Source organism: Rana temporaria, chromosome 5 (assembly GCF_905171775.1).
Source record: "Rana temporaria chromosome 5, aRanTem1.1, whole genome shotgun sequence".
Classification (NCBI taxonomy): Eukaryota; Metazoa; Chordata; class Amphibia; order Anura; family Ranidae; genus Rana; species Rana temporaria.
The window spans coordinates 397,866,778-397,888,922 of NC_053493.1; the positions used below are offsets into that span (position 1 = coordinate 397,866,778).

The window sequence follows — 22,145 nt, forward strand, 5'->3', positions numbered from 1 at the left end:
TTTTTCAGTTTTTTATTTGTTAAAAAAAGTTTGAAATATCCAATAAATTTCGTTCCACTTCATGATTGTGTCCCACTTGTTGTTGATTCTTCAAAAAAAAAAAAAATGACAGTTTTATATCTTTATATTTGAAGCCTGAAATGTGGCAAAAGGTCGCAAAGTTCAAGGGGGGCGAATACTTTCGCAAGGCACTGTATAGTCAATATTCATTAAAAAGTAGAAGGTTTCACAATTCTGGTGGTTGTATAAATGACATATACATACATAGACATATCATGAGCAGTCCAAGCCCAAACAGCCACCCTTTCACCCTCTTCCAGGGTGGCTGTTTGGGCTTGGACTGCTCATGATTGGCAGTTTTTGGCCCTATATATGGTAATTACTTAAAGGGGTTGTAAAGGAATTTTTTTTTTCATAATAAGCATCATTTACCTGCAGACATTTCTCTTTTACTTGCTCATTGTTCGTTTTTGCTCAGAAGATGCTCCATTTCTTCTCTGTTCTGTTCACTTCCTGCTTGTCGGATTTTACTGACCACCGTGAAGGGAGGCTTTACTGCGGTGGTCAGTGACGTGCTCACCCCCTCCTGGGAACTACATCTGTGCGGCAGGACGCTCTCTACGTGTTAGAGACTTCAAGGAGGTGTGAATTACTGGGCGTGCCGCAATTCATAATGGGAAATGTAGTTCTTACATGAACGAGAGGCGCAAACCAGGAAGTGAGTGAGAGAACAGAAACTAGAACGCCGGAGGTGATATAGATGAAGGGATTTAATAGGTATTTAGTCGTTTTTTAACAGAATCATTACACTATTCTGTCTGTCTACCTAATTTTTTTTTCCTTTACAACTCCTTTAACCTCTTTCCCACCGGGCTTGTTTTTCAGATTCGGTGTTTACGAGACTAAAACAGTTTTTTTTGCTAGAAAATTACTTAAAACCCCCAAACATTATATATTTTTTTCTAACACCCTAGAGAATAAAATGGCAGCCATTGCAATACTTTTTGTCACACCGTATTTGCGCAGCGGTCTTACAAGCGCACTTTTTTGGGGAAAAAATCACTTTTTTGAATTAAAAAATAAGACAACAATAAATTATTGCTCTCGCTCTAACGATCGCGGCGATACCTCACTTGTGTGGTTTGAACACAGTTTTCATATGCGGGCGCTACTCGCGTATGCGTTCGCTTCTGTGCGCGAGCTCGTCGGGACGGGGCGCTTTAAAAAAATGTTTTTTTTGTTTTCTTATTTAATTTTATTTAGTTAATCATTTTTTAAACTGAAATAAAAAAAAAAATTATCACTTTTATTCCTATTACAAGGAATGTAAACATCCCTTGTAATAGAAAAAAGCATGACAGGTCCTCTTAAATATGAGATCTGGGGTCAAAAAGACCTCACATGTCATATTTAGACTTAAATGCAAAAAAAAAAAAAAAAATTGAAACTAATTTTTTCAAATGACAAAAAAAAAAAATGTTTCTTTAAGACGCTGGGCGGGACTGACGTTTTGACGTCACTTCCGCCCAGCAGAGCTATGGGGACGGGCGAAGGACATTTTTCCCTCACTCACAACCCCAGTCAGCTGCCGAACGCACCCGATCGCCTCCGCCGCTACCGGCGGCTCCGGTAAGCGGCGGGCGCGGGAGAGCGGCAGGAGGGGCCCTCCCACCACCGATAACGGCGATCTCGCCGCGGAGACTGCCGTTATCGTGTACAGGACCGCCCACTGAACAGATGGATACCTCTGTTGTGGCAGCAGCTGCTGCCGTTACCAAGATATCCATCTTTAAAAAGAGGACGTCTTTTGGACATGGGGCCGTGGGCAAGAGGTTAAGTAAAAATCCCCCAAAAAAAGTACCTTATGATATTCCCTTATTCCTTGTGATCAAGGGAGACCTTTATCAAACTTTTTATAGGCTTCAAGGGAAAAAAACACTTGGAGCTTGCACTTCCAGGACCTTTGAGAGAATTAGGATGCCGAGCGGCGGGGCTTATAATGTGACCGCCGTGATTGGTACTTGCGATAGGGAGCTTTCCGTTAGCCGTCGGAAACTGCCCGGAGCGCGCTACCTCTCTGCACAGCTGTATTTGCACTAATGCGGGCAAATATGCGACTGCTCTGCGCCAAGGTCCACCCGCCGAAAGGCCGCATATTTGCGTGTGGCAGGTGCCAAGAGGTTGAATAAAACCTGTCATTAAAGTGGAAATTCGGTAATTTTTTCATCTTTCCATCTATATAATCCTCTGCCCTTGTTGTTTTAACTTTGGATAGTAAAACATTTTGTTTCTGCCAGTAAATACCTTATACAGCCCACTTCCTGTTTCTTGTCTGGTCATTAGCCTAGGCTTATGACATCATACACAGTTCTCTCTCACTCTTGTGAACGTTTGCCAGGAAGGGAGGGGGGCGGGGTGAGTCCTAAGTGGGTCATAAGTGGGTAAATGAGGGCAGGAGAGCTGGAGGCGTGCCTCTGTCTGTGTTAATCCAGGAAGTGAACAGGCAGCAGCTTCAGCTGCCCACAGTTAAAATGGCTGCAGCCAGACTCAGTGGAGGGAGATTTCTGCAGCATATTTGGCAAGTACAGAATCGCAGTATATATAAAATAATATGCAAAGTGGTTGGAGGGAAGCTTCAGAATGGCAAAGATGTTTTTATTACAAATTACATGAGCAGTCTGCAGTTCCTCTTTAAGGAAATATTAAGGACCGTCACTGTTGACCTCCTACTGAAAATGCCAGTTGTTCTGGCTTCAACACATTCACTTGACCTGGAAGAAGTATGTAGCCAGTGAAGTGAATTTCCAATCTGCATACATATTCCTGGACACAATTTGAAGTATTACAGTGTATTTCCAGGTAGGAACAAAAATCTACCCCCAAACATCCCCTTCTAGATCATGCCGCAGCATTTTTTTTTTTTTTATTGTACCTTGTTCCTGTAGTGATAAACAGTGTTTATTACTCCCCATGACATCATCAAAATTCTTGCAGCTGTGAGCAACTCAGTATCTACTGATGAAGGCATTCAAGTGCCATTTTCCCTAGACAAGTTGGGGGAGATTTACTAAAACTGGAGCACTCAGAATCTGGTGCAGCTGTGCATGGTAGCCAATCAGCTTCTAACTTCAGCTTGTTCAATTAATCTTTTACCAACAGGCCTGGTTCACACTGGTACGATTTGAGATGCGTCTCAAATCTCAAATCGGCGGCATTTGCACCGTCCTAATCGGTGCGACGCCGCATCTGCAGCGCTGCACCGATTTCAAAAAGTAGTTCCTGTACTACCTTTTGCGATTTCGGGCCGCGATTTACATTGACATCTGTGCAGAAATCTGCACAGATGTCTCTGAAATCGCGGCCGAAATTGGGACTGCCAGCGGGAGTGAAATCGTGCAAGTTCAGCTGAACTCGCACGGCTTCACTCCCGCAGCCCAGTGCGAACCTGGGCTAAAACCTGGAAGCTGATGGGTTTTTCTGCAGAGCTGCATCAGATTTTGCACTTTCCAGTTTTAGTACATCTCCCCCCAGTGTGTATGCAGGCTCTTGGAAGTCAAGGTGGCATTGTTTTGCTTGTTGAGATTTCAGTGCAGCAAATGCACTGTATTGTCAGTCGAAACTGGAAGTTAGGAGCTTACTAGATTTTATGACAGATTAACAGGTATTTTTCTGCACTGAGTTTTTAAAATAAAAAAACATTTGGGGAAATGTGCAAGTATTGAAAAGATGTACTTTTCTTTTACATTTTGCACTGACATACACATTCAGTTCAGAAGGTTAGCATTAAATACAAGCAACTAGCTTTTCCAATGAAATGTGATTTTTTGGTGGACTAATCCTTCAAGGAGTTGTAAAGGTTCATGTTTTTTCCCCCTAATGCATTCTATGCATTAAGGTGAAAAAACATCTGACCGTTACGCCCCCCCGTTTTACGTACCTGAGCCCATTCACCTGCTGTGCTCACCCCCAACATCCTCTTCTCCGCTCAGTCTGCCCGTTGATAGGCTACAGTGGACGGATTGATAGCAGTGCAGCCATTGGCATCCAATGATGTGGCACGCCGGGGGGGGGGGTTGGGGCTGCAGGGCCAAGTGATACAGTGAGCAGCTATGGCCGCCGGCTGTATCACGGGAGCATGCCCACAAGAACTAACCCCCATTGGAGAGAGATCCTATGAACGGGGTTAGTTCGTATGGGGAGGAGCCGAGACAGCCGCCGGGGGACCCCAGAAGACCAAGTTTGTATCCTTTACAACCCCTTTCAGTCTTATAGTGGTGGGAACAATTCTTTCTATGACGGCAATTTTCTAGATATTGTGAGATTAGACTGTATTATTCCTCATCACAGGCACAGCCTCTTAAAGGGGTTGTAAAGTTAAATTTTTTTTTTTTTTTAAATAACAAACATATTATACTTGCCTCCACTGTGCAGCTCGTTTCGCGTGAGTGAGTTTGAGGTGACTCTCCGTCATCCAGTTGTCCATCAAAGTGAGGGATTTTTCTAATCCGAGGTAATGGTCCTTTTTGTTGTTTATACGAAAGTAGAGCTGAGTATCATCGGCGCAGGAATAGTAGAGTAGATCCTGGTTACTGATAATTTTGAGGAGTGGTCGAAGGTAAATATTGAATAACTTATAAAGCGCTACAAATGCGAACTGAATCGCCTCAAGACGCTTGGCATCCATTTTCCTTCTATTTAGCCTTCAGAAAACATGGGTCTTGAGTTTTTTTCTGAAGGCCTGGCGATTCTCTTCCGTTCGTATATGAGTTGGTAGTGAGTTCCACAGTCGAGGTCCTTGGACTGCAAATCTTCGTTCTCCTTTGCTCTTGTAAGGGGCCTTGGGGATTTGTAGTAGATTTTGGTTAGCTGATCGGAGAACGCGATTGGGGTTGTGGTATTTTATTTTCTCACATAGATATTGGGGGGCGATGCCTTGTACACACTTGTGCGTCAGGCAGAGGGCCTTGAATGTGATTCAGTCCTTGACGGGCAGCCAATGGAGGGACCTCAGGGTGAGGGAAATTGATTCCTAGGGTTTTTTGCCTGTTACCAGTCGCGCTGCCGTGTTCTGGACGACTTGCAGACAAGCAATCTGCTTTTTTGGGAGACCTAGGCATAGTCGAGCTTGGAGTTGATTAGCGATCCCAGTACTACTGCGGTGTCTTTTTTCGGAATGAAGGGCACGAGTCTTCTTAGTAGACGCAGGAGATGATGAGACCCGCTGACTACTGACCCAATTTGAGCATCCATTGTCATGTCGGTGTCAAAAAGGACTCCTAGACTTTTGACTTTGATGCTGGGGGTAATGGTCTGTCCAAATATCGGCGGGGGCGACCATGTCGTCCTGGTCGATCTCTTTGTGTTTGCATGGATCAGGAGGAGTTCTGTTTTTGATCCATTGAGTTTGAGGTGACTCTCCGTCATCCAGTTGTCCATCAAAGTGAGGGATTTTTCTAATCCGAGGTAATGGTCCTTTTTGTTGTTTATACGAAAGTAGAGCTGAGTATCATCGGCGCAGGAATAGTAGAGTAGATCCTGGTTACTGATAATTTTGAGGAGTGGTCGAAGGTAAATATTGAATAACACGGGCGACAGGGGGGACCCATGAGGGACTCCACATGTCAGAGTACGCGCTTCTGAAGTGAAAGGTCCTAGTTTCACTATCTGGGATCGATTTTCAAGAAATGATGAGAACTAGGGTAGATCTGAGTCTGCGGCGACTCTGGCTACTTCTGTGAGCCGAGTCAGCGAGATTTTGTGATCTACTGTGTAAAACGCCGCACTAAGGCCTAGCAGTATCAGAAGACAAGATTCTCCTTCGTCTGCTGCTTTGAGACCGTCATCCCATATTTTGAGAAGTGCTGTTTCCGTGCCGTGACCTGGCCGGAAACCCGATTGTAGTGGGTCCAGTAGTTTTTGGGTGTCTAAATGCTGTTGTAGCTGTTGCACTACAACTTTCTCCATGATCTTGGAGAAGACGCTAAGACCTGTTATAGGTCGACGGTGGTTTGGGTTCTTTGGGTCGAGGTTTGGCTTCTGGTACTGTCGGATGTTTTTTCACATTCATGCATAGGATGAATTAAGGTGAAAAAGCATTTACGTTTACAACCCCTTTAATCATTACTTAAATAAAAAATATATGCATGTAAGACAGACACCTAAACTTGTAAATCTCACCTTGTCATCTAAATCATCATCACTCTCATCAATTTCTTCTTGACGCAGGTTCCAGTCATACTCTACATGGGTGTGTGGATTCAGCTTACCAGCCATGGCTTGGGAAAGCTGTAAAAGATAAAACAAACAATGACAGTTGTCCCTAGAACCACTTGCTAACTATACAATGGCATTATACAGCGGCATAGTGGCTCTCCTGTGCCAGATCACGTATCTAGTACGTGATCCGGCACTTCCAGATTAGTCACAGCAGAAAGCGACCAGCGGTTGCCGGCCAATGAATGAGGCCGCCAACACCTGCTGATCGGCAAGCAGGAACTAAGAACAGGGCTCTGCCTATAGTAAACAAGGCATAGCTCTTTCCTGTCAGCAGGGATGTGCTGGATTATTTTTCAGCACATCCCTTAGTAAAAACAGCACATAATAAAAACATACACTGGTTAGGCACACATTTAACCCTTTGATCGCCCTTTGATCCTACACCGGCAAAGCGAGCCAAGGACACCGAGAACATGACCCAGGAGTGACATCAGAGACGTCGCTTTCAGGGTCGCTGCAAAGCCATGCACACCCACTATGACTGTTCTGGGCCCGCCAATGGGCAAGCGGAGCCCGGTAAGCATGGCAGTACCAGTGGTGTGTGGGAGCGATTCGGGCAGCAGCGGCGCCGGCCAAACACTCTCAACTGACAGGCAGGAGTCTGCCTGTCAGATTCACACACAAACCCAGTGGCTGTAATATGTGTGCAATACGCCCCGCCGTTCCGGGCGACGAAAGGGTTAAAGACAGTGGATTTAGGAGCGTTAAAATTGAAGGCATACCGTTTATTGAAAGTGGTTGTAAAGGCTAAAGTTTTTTTACTTTCATGCATTCTCTGCATTAAAGTGTCCCCCCTACCCCCGCTAAATACTTACCTGAGCCCAATCTCGGTCCGGCGCTGATCCCGAGAGAAGAGGCACTGTTCTCTCCCTCCCACCTCATTGGACTCCATTCGCTCCTTCTGCTGTCAAAAAAAAATCCAGTGATGGGATAGAAGGGTCAGGACCAAGTCATGTTGTGTATGTCAATAGATGTACACAGTGCGGCTCAGGAGCGAGGCCTCACGTGGGGTTATGCTCAAAAAAGGCAACAAAAGTAGAAGCTTCTACAAGCTGAAATAAAAGCTCAAATGCCTGTAAAAGTAGCTTTTTTCTTGAGCTGCAGTGTGCATGAGCCCTATGGCACATCTACAGTGATTGGAAATGCAGCTCACACTCCGTATTACAAAAAAGGTTGTTGAGGTATATTGGCAGCCCATTCCAAATTAATGGACTGCCTTAATTTATATGCACAAAAACATGGTTTAAAGCATGTCCAGTAATGCCATGTAATGGACCAGACAGGACAGATCGACAGCTGAATATTGATTGGCTGTTATTGGATAACGCTGATTGTACCAATTTTCATTATACTAAAACGGTCAGAACGCAGTCACTCACCAGCTCCTCACACTGGCTTGCTTTTAATCTCTTTGCAGTGTCGAAAGCGGTTTCCCCCAGCTGGTTTACTACAAGAGAAAAGCAGACATACAATTGCTACAACTTTCCAAATCTGTCTGACATAGTGAGCAAACTAGAACTCATATAAACAAGTAAAAAAAGGGATTTTTAATACAGCTTACCTGTAAAATCCTTTTTTTGGAGTACATCACGGGACACAGAGCAGCATATTCATTACTATGTGGGTTATATGGAGTACCTTCAGGTGATGGACACTGGCAATCTCAAACAGGAAGTGCCCCTCCCTATATAACCCCCTCCCATAGGAGGAGTACCTCAGTTTTGTAGCAAGCAGTATGCCTCCCAAAATGGTCCCCAAAAGAGGGGTGGGAGCTCTGTGTCCCGTGATGTACTCCAAGAAAAGGATTTTACAGGTAAGCTGTATTAAAAATCCCTTTTTCTTTCTCGTACATCACGGGACACAGAGCAGCATATTCATTACTATGTGGGATGTCCCAAAGCAATGCTTACGAGGGGAGGGAGAACATCTTCCCAAGACAAAAGGATTTAATTTAGAGATATACTCAAATCATAATAAATCCAACTTGGTTGAGAAAAAATAATTTTAAATTTTACTCAAAAGGGAGCCCCCGGAAATCGAGGGTCTCAAACTGCAGCCTGCAGCACTGCCTGCCCAAAGGCTGTATCAGTATTCCTTCTTACGTCCAACTGGTAGAATTTTGTAAACGTGTGGACAGAAGACCAGGTTGCCGCCTTGCAAACTTGAGCCATAGAGATCTGGTGGTGTGCTGCCCAGGAGGCGCCCATGGCCCTAGTAGAATGAGCCTTTAATGATAACGGAGGAGGCAACCCCTTCAAGCCGTAGGCCTGAGTGATTAACTGTTTAATCCACTTTGAGATGGTGGACTTTGCAGCTGCCTGCCCCTTCTTGGGTCCATCCGGTAAAATGAACAACACATCTGTTTTCCGGATCTTCTCTGTAGCCTTAAGATAGGCCTTCATGGCCCTAACAATATCCAAGGTATGCAGCAACCCTTCCTTTCTGGAAGTAGGTTTAGGGAAGAAGGATGGTAATACCAAATCCTGGTTTAGATGAAAACTGGATATAACCTTTGGTAGGAAGGAAGGATGAGGGCGGAGAACGACCTTGTCCTTATGTAAAATAAGATATGGTTCCTTACAGGATAAGGCTGCCAGTTCCGATACTCTTCTGGCGGAAACCATGGCGACCAAAAATACTAACTTCCTTGTCAGTAAAACCAAAGGAATTTCAGCCAACGGCTCAAAAGGTTGTTTCTGTAAACTTGACAGAACAAGATTTAAATCCCACGGACAAAGCGGGGATTTAACTGGAGGATTAATACGTAAGACCCCCTGCATGAAGGTCTTAACCAGCGAGTGGGTGGCCAGCGGCCGCTGAAACCATACTGACAAAGCTGAAATCTGTCCTTTGATTGTGCTTAATGCCAGTCCTCTATCCACTCCTAGCTGGAGAAAACGTAATACTCTATCGATGGTAAACTTCCGAGAAAGCCATCGCTTGGACTCACACCAGCCTACATAGGCCTTCCAGACCCTGTAATAAATCACCCTAGAGACCGGTTTCCTGGCTCTGATTAGGGTAGAGATTACTCTCTGAGACAGACCTCTACCCCTGAGAATCAGGGATTCAGCTTCCAGGCCGTCAAATTTAGATGCCGTAAGGCAGGGTGGAGGATCGGACCTTGCGATAGCAGGTCTGGCCGTAGAGGAAGAGTCCAAGGGTCTCCCACTACCATCTTTAGGATTAGTGAATACCATGCCCTTCTGGGCCATGCTGGAGCTACCAGGATAACTGGTATGTGCTCCACCCTGATCCTGCGCAGCAGGCGGGGTAGTAACTGGAGCGGGGGAAATGCATAAAGAAGTTTGAACTGATGCCAAGGGCAAACTAACGCATCGGTTCCGCAGGCCCTGGGATCCCTTGTGCGGGACATGAACCTGTCTAGCTTCTTGTTCAGTCTCGATGCCATGATATCCACGTCCGGCACTCCCCATTTCTGGCAGAGTGTCTGAAAGACCTGTGGATGCAGAGACCACTCCCCCGGCAACAGAGTCTGGCGACTTAAGAAGTCCGCCTGTAGGTTGTCCACTCCGGGAATGAATATAGCCGATATGCAGGGCACATGGGCTTCTGCCCACAAGAAAATCAAGCTCACTTCTCTCTGAGCGGCTTGACTCTTGGTTCCCCCTTGGTGATTTATGTATGCCTCCGCCGTGGCATTGTCCGATTGTATTCTCACCGGGAACCCCTGCAGTTTGGACGTCCAAGCCCTGAGGGCTAGTCGAGCAGCTCTGAGCTCCAAGATATTGATGGGCAACTGCTTCTCTGCCGCTGCCCAAGTGCCCTGGAGAGTGCAACCATCCAACATTGCTCCCCAGCCAATCAGGCTGGCGTCTGTGGTTACTATTTTCCAGGTCACAGGACTGAAAGTCTTTCCCTTCAGGAGATTCTGAGGGTTTAACCACCAAGATAGACTTTGCCGCACTCTTGGTGAGAGTGGCAAAGGAATTTCTAAGGCCTGAGGCCTCTTGCTCCATGCTGACAGGATGGCTGCCTGCAGGATGCGAGTGTGGCTCTGAGCGTACGGAACCGCCTCGAATGTGGCCACCATCTTGCCTAGTAGTCGCATACATAGGCGAACAGTTGGCCTTTTCTTTCTTAGAACTATTTGTATTAGCTCTTTGATGGCCTTGACCTTTAATAGGGGTAGGAACACCTTTTGTTGTTCTGTATCCAATCTCATGCCGAGATATTCCAGCTGCCTTGTGGGCAGGAATGCTGACTTGTCTCGATTTAGGACCCAGCCGAACCTCTCGAGGTACTGAACCGTGAGGGCCACTGCTCGTTCCAGGCCAGGAGACGAGTGGTCTACGACCAAAAGGTCGTCCAGGTAAGCCAGGACCGTGACCCCTTGGGTCCTTAGATTGGCTAGGATTGGGGCTAGGACCTTCGTGAATACCCGGGGGGCCGTAGCCAACCCGAAGGGGAGCGCCACAAATTGGAAATGACGCTGAGCCACCGCGAAGCGTAGAAATACTTGATGTGGCTGAAAAATTGGCACATGAAGGTAAGCATCCTTTATGTCTATGGACGCCATGAAGTCGTCCTTCTGGAGCACGGCGACAGCTGACCGAATAGTTTCCATCCGGAATGAGCGGACCTTTAGGTACGCATTTACTCCCTTTAAGTCCAAGATTGGCCTGACATCGCCGTTGGGCTTTGGGATAATAAACAGGTTGGAGTAGAACCCCAATCCCTGTTCCCGGACTGGTACTTCTACTATCACCTTCTGGCATAGTAGATGATTCAATGCCGCCATCAATGCGGCTCTCTTCACAGGGTCACCTGGTACTCTTGACTCCTGGTAATGAGGAGGAGGGAATTTTGAAAATTCTAGTTTGTAGCCCGTGGCCACGGAAGACGGTACCCAGCAGTCGGGAATGCTGGCTTCCCAAACTTCTGCAAAGAGACGTAGCCTTCCCCCCACCATCGTGGGTGGGGGCGCCCCTTCATAAGGCCGACTTGGGGGCTGGCTTCGCAGGCTTGCGGTACCACTGCTTCTTGCCCCCAGTGGCTTGGCCTTGTGGCTTATTGTTAAAGCCTGATCTTGCAGGAGGCCGTCGATACTGTCTGGTATTAGAGGGCCCCTGTCCCGGGGAGGGCTGGTGCTTAAACGCGGGCCCTCAGGCTTTCTTCTTGACTGGCAAGAGAGTGCTTTTGCCGCTTGATATAGTCTGAATATATCTATCCAGATCTTCTCCGAAGAGTCGTCCTCCATGGAAGGGAAACCCTACCAGGAGTTTTTTGCATGGGGGCTCAGCCTCCCAACTCTTCAACCATAAGAGCCTTCTCATATGGATTAGAAATAAGGATAAACGTGATGCCTGCTGGATGGAGTCCTTGATAGCATCCACCGTAAAGCGTATAGCCCTTGGTATATCCGAAAATTCCTCTGCCTGCTGGGCAGGGATAAGTTTAAGCATTTGCTTAGTCTTATCTGATAATGCTTGGGTAATTCCAATAGCAGCCACAGCGGGCTGAACTATCGCCCCTGCTGAAGTAAAGGAGGCTTTCAGTAATGTTTCCAAGCGTTTATCAACCGGATCCTTAAACACCTGTACGTTTTCCACCGGACAAATTAAAGATTTGTTCACATAGGAGATGGCTGCGTCCACCGCCGGGGGCGCCCACCTTTTGGAGAATTTCTCCTCCATAGGATATAAAACAGAGAATTTTTTAGGTGGTAAAAAGACTCTATCTGGCTTAATCCAATCCTGAAACATGACCTCCTCGAGTAGAGGATGGATCGGGAAAACTGCGTTGCTTTGAGGCGTTCTTAATGAGCCTAAAGCTGAAACCGCCGATACTTGAGGTTCTGGTATGGGTAACTTAAATGCCTCATGGACCATGTCCGTTAAGGCCTGAACCCACAAACTTTCCCCTTGGGAGGCTGAACCAGACCCCTCAGTATCCAGATCCTCGATCTCTGAACCACCCTGGTCCAAAGCGTCAAGTCTATCCAATTCCCCTAGGGAAAGGATCTCTGTGTCTGAGGCTTCCTGCTCGGGTGACGGAAACCTAGTCCGCTTTCTACCCGATATAGCCTTAGCTATCCTTTTTGCCATTCTTTTCTCTAGTTCACCTAAAGAAACAGCAAGAACCCTCTCAGTGACAAAGCCGGGGTTGGACTGACCTGGATCAGCCCCAGCACCAGATCCCCCAGGTCCCATCAAGGCGTGCCCTGATATGTCCTGTGGGGAGAGCAGCGGGATAGCCGTGTCTGAGCCCTCGGATTTTGCGGGGGAATCCCCACCCTTTGTACCCTCTGACCCAGAAGCCATGGTACAATACCGAGGTACACCTGCTATCACCCAGCCACAGACGTAGCCAAGGGGATCTGTCGGTTTGGGAGCGATAGAGACTAACGCCCAAACTGAGAAGGGAGATCAGCAGTTCTTTCCCTTCTTCTCTTTTTTTTTTTTTTTTTTTTTTTTTGAAGAGGAAAATAAACCACACTGTCTCCCACTAAGTATTGCCAATAGCCATCTGCTGAGAAAAAGGAAAAGAAAACCTATCTGTAGGTTTGACAGTCCTTAGAAAAGACTGCAATCCTTCCTTTCGCCACCGGGTGTCCTCGGCGTGCTCCGCTCTGTGTCCTCCTCTGCTCTAGCTCAGGATGATACTGAGGTATTGGCAGCTAATGGAAGGGCCTCCCCTTCCTCTATTTGTGATTCGCCGCCCACAGGGACGCGCCCCCACCACGAAAACGGCGCGAAAATCGTTTATATCTCGGGCACGCGCGCCCGTCGGCGGGGGCCATCACACATGGAGGAGGACGGAGCAGCGCAGGCACCCAGGCAGGTAAGCCCTTTAGGTAGGTCACAGACCTCCTTTTTAGCATGGGAAAAAGGCTCCCCTCTCACAGAGATCCCACACCTAGCGCCAGCAGCCCAGCTAAGCAACACTTACCAGGGAGGTCACATCTTACTGGGGAAAAAGTTTGAATCATCCTGTCTCTGTCATAGACATAGTGATTCCTTGCCAATGCAGAGCATACCCAGGCATGTCCCCCCTGTGCACCCCCTGTAGGGAACCCGCTAAGAACCAAGTTCCGCAAGCTCCCCCAATACTTACCTGCTCCATGCCGCAGGACTTTTGCACAGCAAGAGGTCCAATCTTCCCCCATCTCCGTGGGTGGCGTCTAGACCTTCAGGCCCTGGGTTCCTATGAAGGATCCACTGTCCTGGGCCCATATAGCACTCTGGCAACAGAAACATTAGGCCCCCAAAGGTTTCTAAGTTCTGGGCCCAGGGTCCAGCTCTCTAAACAGAAAGCATTATGGGCTACACCCCAATGGTTTGGGGTCCGGTTGCTGACCACTTTAGCACTGAGGCCTTTGGACAGAACCGGTTAGCCCACCTTAATCCCAAGGATGTGGAGGTAAGCTAAACCATGACCAAATCCTAAGACACTGGCGAAAAAACTGAGGTACTCCTCCTATGGGAGGGGGTTATATAGGGAGGGGCACTTCCTGTTTGAGATTGCCAGTGTCCATCACCTGAAGGTACTCCATATAACCCACATAGTAATGAATATGCTGCTCTGTGTCCCGTGATGTACGAGAAAGAAAAACATACAAGTAAAGCATGACTAATGATCATATACCATATATACCAGGGGTGGGCAATTATTTTTTCGATGGGGCCACATGAGAAACTAAAAATATTTTGGAGGGCCAGGCCAAAAGGCTAAACTCAATACTGCATAAAATCAATTGTATTTCTTTATAAAAAGCAGTAAATATCATTGTTGGACAACTGGTACGAGTACTTGTTATAGACATGGTACAGGAGGGGGACAGAGGCTGGGGACATGGCACAGGAGGGGGGCAGAGGCTGGGGACATGGCACAGGAGGGGGGCAGAGGCTGGGAACATGACACAGGAGGGGGACAGAGGCTGGGGACATGACACAGGAGGGGGACAGAGGCTGGGGACATGACACAGGAGGGGGACAGAGGCTGGGGACATGACACAGGAGGGGGACAGAGGCTGGGGACATGACACAGGAGGGGGACAGAGGCTGGGGACATGACACAGGAGGGGGACAGAGGCTGGGGACATGACACAGGAGGGGGACAGAGGCTGGGGACATGACACAGGAGGGGGACAGAGGCTGGGGACATGACACAGGAGGGGGACAGAGGCTGGGGACATGACACAGGAGGGGGACAGAGGCTGGGGACATGACACAGGAGGGGGACAGAGGCTGGGGACATGACACAGGAGGGGGACAGAGGCTGGGGACATGACACAGGAGGGGGACAGAGGCTGGGGACATGACACAGGAGGGGGACAGAGGCTGGGGACATGACACAGGAGGGGGACAGAGGCTGGGGACATGACACAGGAGGGGGACAGAGGCTGGGGACATGACACAGGAGGGGGACAGAGGCTGGGGACATGACACAGGAGGGGGACAGAGGCTGGGGACATGACACAGGAGGGGGACAGAGGCTGGGGACATGACACAGGAGGGGGACAGAGCTGGGGACACGACACAGGAGGGGGACAGACGCTGGGGACAAGACACGGGAGGGGGACAGACGCTGGGGACATGACACAGGAGGGGGACAGACGCTGGGGACATGACACAGGAGGGGGACAGACGCTGGGGACATGACACAGGAGGGGGACAGACGCTGGGGACATGACACAGGAGGGGGACAGACGCTGGGGACATGGCACAGGAGGGGGACAGACGCTGGGGACATGGCACAGGAGGGGGACAGACGCTGGGGACATGACACAGGAGGGGGACAGACGCTGGGGACATGACACAGGAGGGGGACAGAGGCTGGGGACATGGCACAGAGGCTGCAAATAAATTATCAAATCACTTCTTCACATCATCAGTATGCTGCGTCTTCCTCCTGTGCCCCTTTCACCTCTCCACAGATCTGACCTGTGGAGAGGTGAAAGGGGCACAGGAGGAGGACACAGCATACTGATGATGTCTAGGTAGGATAGCACTTCACACTCTGCTGCTGGACTGAGGAGGACTCACCAGACAAGGCCAGGGCAGTGGCACTGAGGGCAGGCAGCAGGCGTCGCGAGGAGTCCTACTCCAACGAAGAGAGTGGAGACCAGGGTCCACTCCAGGTCCGGGCACCAGCATGGCGGCTGGCCGACTGCTACAGTCAGTCAGTCGGGCGGGCAGAGCAGGCAGGCAGGCAGGCGCACTGGTCGGTCTCCGTCTGCCTTCACTCAGTCCACTCCGTCACAGTGGGGGTGCGTCTGCAGTGTGTCCACTACATCTGCTGCTGTGTGCTATCCCGCCGGTGCCGCTCTCCACAGAGTCCACACATTCTACGATGTTCCTCAGTTTCCCCCCGCTGCTCTTTTGAATAGGCTGGCAGCAGTGTTGTTAGCGCGAAAATGCGCTTTGATAATTGGCTGCGCGGCGGGTGGTGGTGGGCTGGGCGGTCAGAGAGGGCGAGGCTATGCATAATGTAGGAGGACTAGACGCTGCCTGCGCTGCGGCTCACATTCGGATCTTTTTACGGGCACATTTCCCTTATTACGGACTTTTACGAACAGGGAAAAAGTGCCTTTTATTTACGTACTGTCCGTAATTTTACGGACGGTTGGCAACTAGGGTTGTCCCGATACCACTTTTTTAGGACTGAGTACAAGTACCGACACTTTTTTTTATGTACTCACCGATACCGAATACCGCTACTTTTTTTTAAATGTGTCCCCAAATGCAGCCATGTCCCCCGTACAGCAGCCATTGTCCCCCGTACAGCAGCCATTGTCCCCCGTACAGCAGCCATTGTCCCCCGTACAGCAGCCATTGTCCCCCGTACAGCAGCCATTGTCCCCCGTACCTACTGTTATCACCGCGGCGGGGAACATTACAGACAACGTTCGTTTGAACAGCGGTTTTCCCCGCTGCGCATAGACACTCCCCCTTGGACGGATCTGTCCAATCGCGAGCAAGGGGGAGTGTCTATGTGACTCCCCCTTGCTCGCGATTGGACAGATCCGTCCAAGGGGGAGTGTCTATGCGCGGCGGGGAAAACAGCTGTTCAAACGAACGCTGTCTGTAATGTTCCCCGCCGCGGTGATTAACGTGGCAGTGGCGGCAATTTCGGCGGCGGGGGGGGGGGGGTGGCAACACTGCCCGGGGGCCGGATTAAAAGGTCCGCCGGGCCGTAGTTTGCCCAGGTCTGATATATACTCTAGTATAAGCCGAGGCACCTAATTTTACCACAAAAAAATTGAAAAACGTATTGACTCGTATAAGCTGAGGGTGGGAAATGCAGCAGCTACTGGTACGGTAAATTTCAAAAATAAAAATAGTTGCCAATAAAATTACATTAATTAACACTGATGGGGACACTCTGATAAAACACTGACAGGGACACTCCGATAAAACACTGACGGGGATACTCTGGCGTGTCCCCATCAGTCTTTTATCAGTGTGTCCCCAGTGTCCAATCAGAGTGTCCCATCAATGTAAAATCAGAGTGTCCACATTAATGTACTGTACTTTATTTCTTGCCTCACTTCCGCTCTGTTTTATCTCCCGACCCCGCCTGCTGCAGAAGTATCTAAGAAACATGCGGGCGGGAAGCCGGGAGGAGCCACAGTGATTACTGGCTGCTGGGACATGGCAGTCCCAGCAGCCAATCCTAGTGCACAGCAGTGTCATGGCATGGGCGGGAGTTACGGCGGCGGCGGCTTTGTCAGCGGGAGAAATACACAGCGAGCGGCAGATAATCACAGCGGGACACATCGGGAGTGCCCGCCGCGATACGGAGATGGAGTGACTGTCAAAACCACACTGGAGACAAGTAAGTTAAAACATGACTCGAGTATAAGCTGAGGGGGTAATTTTCACCCTAAAAAAAGGGGCAGAAAAATTTGGCTTATACTCGAGTATATATGGTCTAAGTGCATCGCAAATGATTCCATGCAGTCACTACAAATTGAAGGAGTCCCAATTATGCCACCAAAATGAGTGTGTGCTGTAAATTGCCTTCAGCATTGCTCCCGTTTCTTCTTGCTGGAGGCTGCCATTTTTGCTAAAGCCCAGAGCCCCTGAGCAGAAGTAAATCACAAAGCGGAACTAAACCATTAATTTAAAGCGGAGTTCCACCAAAAGTGGAATTTCCGCTTAATCCACTCCTTGCCCCCTTACATGCCACATTTGGCATGTAATTTTCTGGGGGGGGGGGGAGTGGGGGCTTCAGGAGGAGTGGGACATCCCACTTGCTCCTTCCGCCCAGGGGCCACTAAGGCGAAACGTTATATTGCCTTTTGGCGGCCCCTCCCTGTGCACTTGTAGTTTGAACTTGTAGCGCAAGAGGCGATTTAGTTCGCATGTGTTGCGCTATATAAGTTTCTCACTTACTCAAAGTAGATTTGCCCTTAGTAAATAACCCCAATGTATTACTACATTTTAAACAGTATAGACACTTATTTGTAATGCTTTACAATTTGCTATATCTGCAAAAGGGGCCAACCTGAAGTCATCTAGCAGGAGGTTAACACTGTGCCCTCGCCTTCCTGTTAACTACTTCCTGCACATAATTAGCTCCATAGTTTCTGTGCAATTCATAACAGAAATTCAAGTTAGAGCTACGCGATTAATCATTCAAAGATCGTGATCTCGATTTGACCCCCTGACGTGACCATAATCCAGCATTTGTTTTTTACAAACTTAACTGAAACATAACTGAAAGATAAGAAGGCAGCACTCACCCAGGTCAATAGTTGGTTTTCCCCTCAGAAGCAGTTTCAAACATTCAACTTATTATAAATACAGCAGTAGTTGTAGAGCCGTGTTGCCTTTACTGTTCGGCTTATCTATGTTTCCACTACAGACACAGATATAAAGAAAGGACAAAAGCAAAATTACCATGCATATAAAACCCTTTTTCTAGCAGGACATATTAAAATCTGCATTTTGTTGCTACAAAACGACCCTAAACCTTATTCCTTCAAAGCAGAGATACTGTAGAATAAAATCAGTTGCAATTAATTATGTTGCATCATATTTGTGGCAATTGTATTTTAATTACATATTTTCAGTAACAAAATTTAGGTGCAAAAAAAAAAAACACCACATTATAATATAACATTTTTTGGTAAAATAGAACGTGTCAAGTAAATCCATACCATACATGAAAACTCTGCATGCCTGTGAAATTGCTAAAAACTGACACGCAAAACTGTCCATTTGCAAGATTTAAAAGCCTTTACATGTTATCAATTCATAGTAAGCCTAGGTCACACCAGCATAGCTCCCAACGGTCCCTGATTTGGAGCAATGTCCCTCTGTCCTCATTCCTCCTTATTTGTCCCTCGTTTTGGTCTGATCTATATAGTTGTATATAAATGCACTTTTTATCTCTCAAAAGGGTTTTCCAGCCCTAAACCTTTCATCAGATTTCTAAATTTCTGCATTTATAAATTCCATAAGCCAATATAGGAATAGTAGTGATTTAAAAAAAGCACTTGTGGGTTTAACCAATCTTGTTTTTTTGTACAATTCTTCTTTAAGGGGGCGTGCCAAGGGGTGTGTCTTATGCCTACATACTTTCGTTGACAGGTTGTCCCTCATTCCCATCTCAAAAAGTTGGGAGGTATGCACCAGTGCTGCTGCATAATCATGTGAGCTTTGGAAGCGTGTTTTTGTAAATTTTTACATGCATTTTTGATGTGGCTTTTGTGTGTTTGTTTTTAAAGGGGGAGATTACTTGCTAAATTCAAAAACACACCAAAAATGCATGTATATGTATTTACATGTGTTTGCTAATGGTTTCTGCTTTTCCACTTCATCCAGAAAGCAGACACCCCAAAAAAAGGAAGTGTGCTACAGGATCACTTGGTAAAATAAACTAAAAAAAAAAAAAAAAAAAACTAAAAAAAAAAAAAAACCGAATGCAGTTATTACATCTAAGGATTGGTAAACTGCAATATATTACGTTTTTGGGTCTATTACTGTTTTAAATCTAACCTAAACTATGCAATACCCTGAAAAATGTGGTATTGGATTCCCCCTTAAAAATAGCAATGCACTTCCTGTGCTTAGGCACATCTTTACCTACAGACTCGGCTGTATATCTGCAGTGTGAGATTATCTATTGCACTGCTGCCTCTGACTGCTAGTCTTAAAGCGGAGGTTCACCCCTACAATATACTTTTTCCCCTTAGATTCCTGCTCGTTTTGTCTAGGGGAATCGGCTAGTTGTTTTAAAATATGAGCAGTACTTACGGTTTACGAGATGCATCTTCTCCGTCGCTTCCGGGTATGGGCTGCGGGAGCGGGCGTTCCTATTTTGATTGACAGTCTTCCGAGAGGCTTCCGACGGTCGCATCCATCGTGTCACGATTTTCCGAAAGAAGCCGAACGTCGGTACGCAGGGCGCAGTATAGAGCCGCACCGACGTTCGGCTTCTTTCGGCTACTAGTGACGCGATGGATGCGACCGTCGGAAGCCTCTCGGAAGACTGTCAATCAAGAAGGAACGCCCGCTCCCGAAGACCCATACCCGGAAGCGACGGAGAAGATGCATCTCGTAAACGGTAAGTACAGCTCATATTTTAAAACAACTAGCCGATTCCCCTAGACAAAACGAGCAGGAATCTAAGGGGAAACGGTCAAAAAATAAATAAATGGGTGAACTCCCGCTTTAAAGTGGATGTAAACCCACTTTTTGATGTCACAATGTAGAGTATAAGATTTCCCATCATCTGTGCCCAGTCTTGCCACACAGAGTTAATCCAGCTCGGAGCAATCCTCTTTTATTGTTCAGTGAAATACAACAGACTTCCAGATAAAACCCAAAGTCATTGCTTCTGAAAAAAGTGCACAATTCACATCCCCTTCCCTGTGTTTTGATTAAATGTTTTCAAAATATGGGGTGAGTCACAGTTCAGTGCCATGAGAAAATGCAACAGCCATCAGAATATACATAGAGCTGGAGGGAAGAGGGGAGGGGGATGTCAATTGAGCACTTTTTACAGAAGCTGTGCATGTCTGCAAGCAGTGCACGAGATATGTAAATAACCTGTCACTCAAGCAAGGACTTATCTGGAAGTCCGTTTTATTTCCCTGAACAATAAAAAGAGGATTGCTCAGAGCTGGATTAACTCTGTGTGGCAAGACTGGGCACAGATGATAGGAAATCTTATTCTCTACATTGTGGCATCAAAAAAAAAGTCAGGTAAGTATAACGGGGGGCCGGTATAGTCGGGAGTTTTTTCACCTTAATGCATAGAATGCATTAAGGTGAAAAAAACTTACCTTTACAACCCCTTAAAGGCTTGACCTCATATTATATGATTTTGGTAAATCTGAAGAAAAAAATCAAAATAAAATAGTTTACTGTATATCCAAGCTTTACTAGATTTAGGAGTTACTGTATGTCGACGGGCGTTGCTTTCTTGCATTTGGAACACACGTCAAATGCTGGTCAGCAAAACCCATTGTCTTTAATTAGGCAGTACAAGTGGCAGCTCTGAAGCTGCATTTGACCTGCTTTTCTTTTTCTTGTGTTCCCTTTGAAAGCAGATGCATATGTTTGAATGGAACATGCAGAGCTTGACAAGAGTGTACCATGACAAACTTTTAGAGCCCCTTTACACTGGGGTGGGGGCGGTAGCGGTAAAGCGCGCTAGTTTTAGTGGCCCCTAGAAGGGGTTAAAAGCGCGGTGCAGTGCCGCTGCCCATGCATTTCCATGGGCAGGGCCCAGTGGAGGACACTGCTCTCAAACCGCCCCAAAGATGCTGCTTGCAGGATGTTTTCTAACGTCCTGCAAGCACACGGCCCCAGTATGCAAGCACTTGGGCTTTCACACTGGGACGGCAGTTGAGGCATTTTTTGCATGAAAAAAAGCCTCAGCTGCAAACCCAGTGTGAAAGCCCAAGTGCTTTCACACTGGAGCGCTGCGCTGGCAGGACATCAAAAAAAGTCCTGCAAGCAGCTTCTTTGCAGGTCTTTAGGAGCAGTGAATACACTGCTCCTAAAGCGCCCCTGCCCATTGAAATCAATGGGCGCTTTTTTGCAGGCGATTTTAACGACAGTAAAATAGCGACGCTTTACCGTCGACACCAGAGGGCTTTCAGTGTAAAATAGCGGGCGAATTGGCATTCTCACTCCTGCATTGCTCACTGCTCTTCTTGCTGGAGTGGAAGGTGTACCTGATGATCTGCATTGTAAGAATCTCCACTGCTTCTTTCATTCGGTGGATTTGTATTTCTCTTGCTGCTTCTGAAGATTCCCATTTCAGTCATCAGGAGGAGCAGAACAAGCCAGTAATGGGGAAACAGCTTGTTGCAATATTGCAATAAAGGCAATACTAGTGACTAGTCCTTTGCCCCTTCACTTGAATTTTTGGGCAAAACTTGCACAGCTTAGGTCTAACATCCCCAGTAATTTTAATATAACTTAGAAAATGTAAGCACGGTTTAAAAAATATAAAGAATATAAAGTAGGGCAAGTAATACAATGACCACAAATGAAGTAAAAGGATCATAACAAATGAAATCTTTGTAGCTGTATAGCCACTAATGATGCAGAAAATATGGAGAAAACGTAAAATGTAGTGATGTTTAAAACCTCAGACATGAGACTGATGCTACATGTAGGAGTGCATGTATACACACATGATAAAAAAAAATAATCCTCACCAGTTTTGTACTATGAAGTCAACTAAGGGCAGGGAGGTCTGGTCAGCAGTGCGCACTGCAAAGTGGAGAGCGGTTTCACCTGGCTCCTGCAAATTTACAAAACAATAATTTTTCTTAACGACATATTTAAATTACATTGGTCATTGTTCACAACATGACAAGAACTTTCCCTGAGATGTCAGTTCATGTGTAATTAAAGCAGTGTTCCAGCCTCCCCCTCCAAAAA

General features: G+C 47.1%; 1 protein-coding gene across 1 annotated transcript in view; it reads right to left on the reverse strand.

Moving 5' to 3' along the window:
* The window catches only part of ASAP1 (ArfGAP with SH3 domain, ankyrin repeat and PH domain 1), a 329,695-nt gene that overhangs the window by 24,630 nt on the left and 282,920 nt on the right, over nucleotides 1-22,145 (reverse strand). Inside the window, 4 exon segments of the mRNA XM_040354975.1 lie at nucleotides 6,178-6,285; nucleotides 7,656-7,723; nucleotides 17,987-18,102; nucleotides 21,920-22,005. Of these exon segments, the coding sequence (XP_040210909.1) occupies nucleotides 6,178-6,285; nucleotides 7,656-7,723; nucleotides 17,987-18,102; nucleotides 21,920-22,005 (378 nt within the window).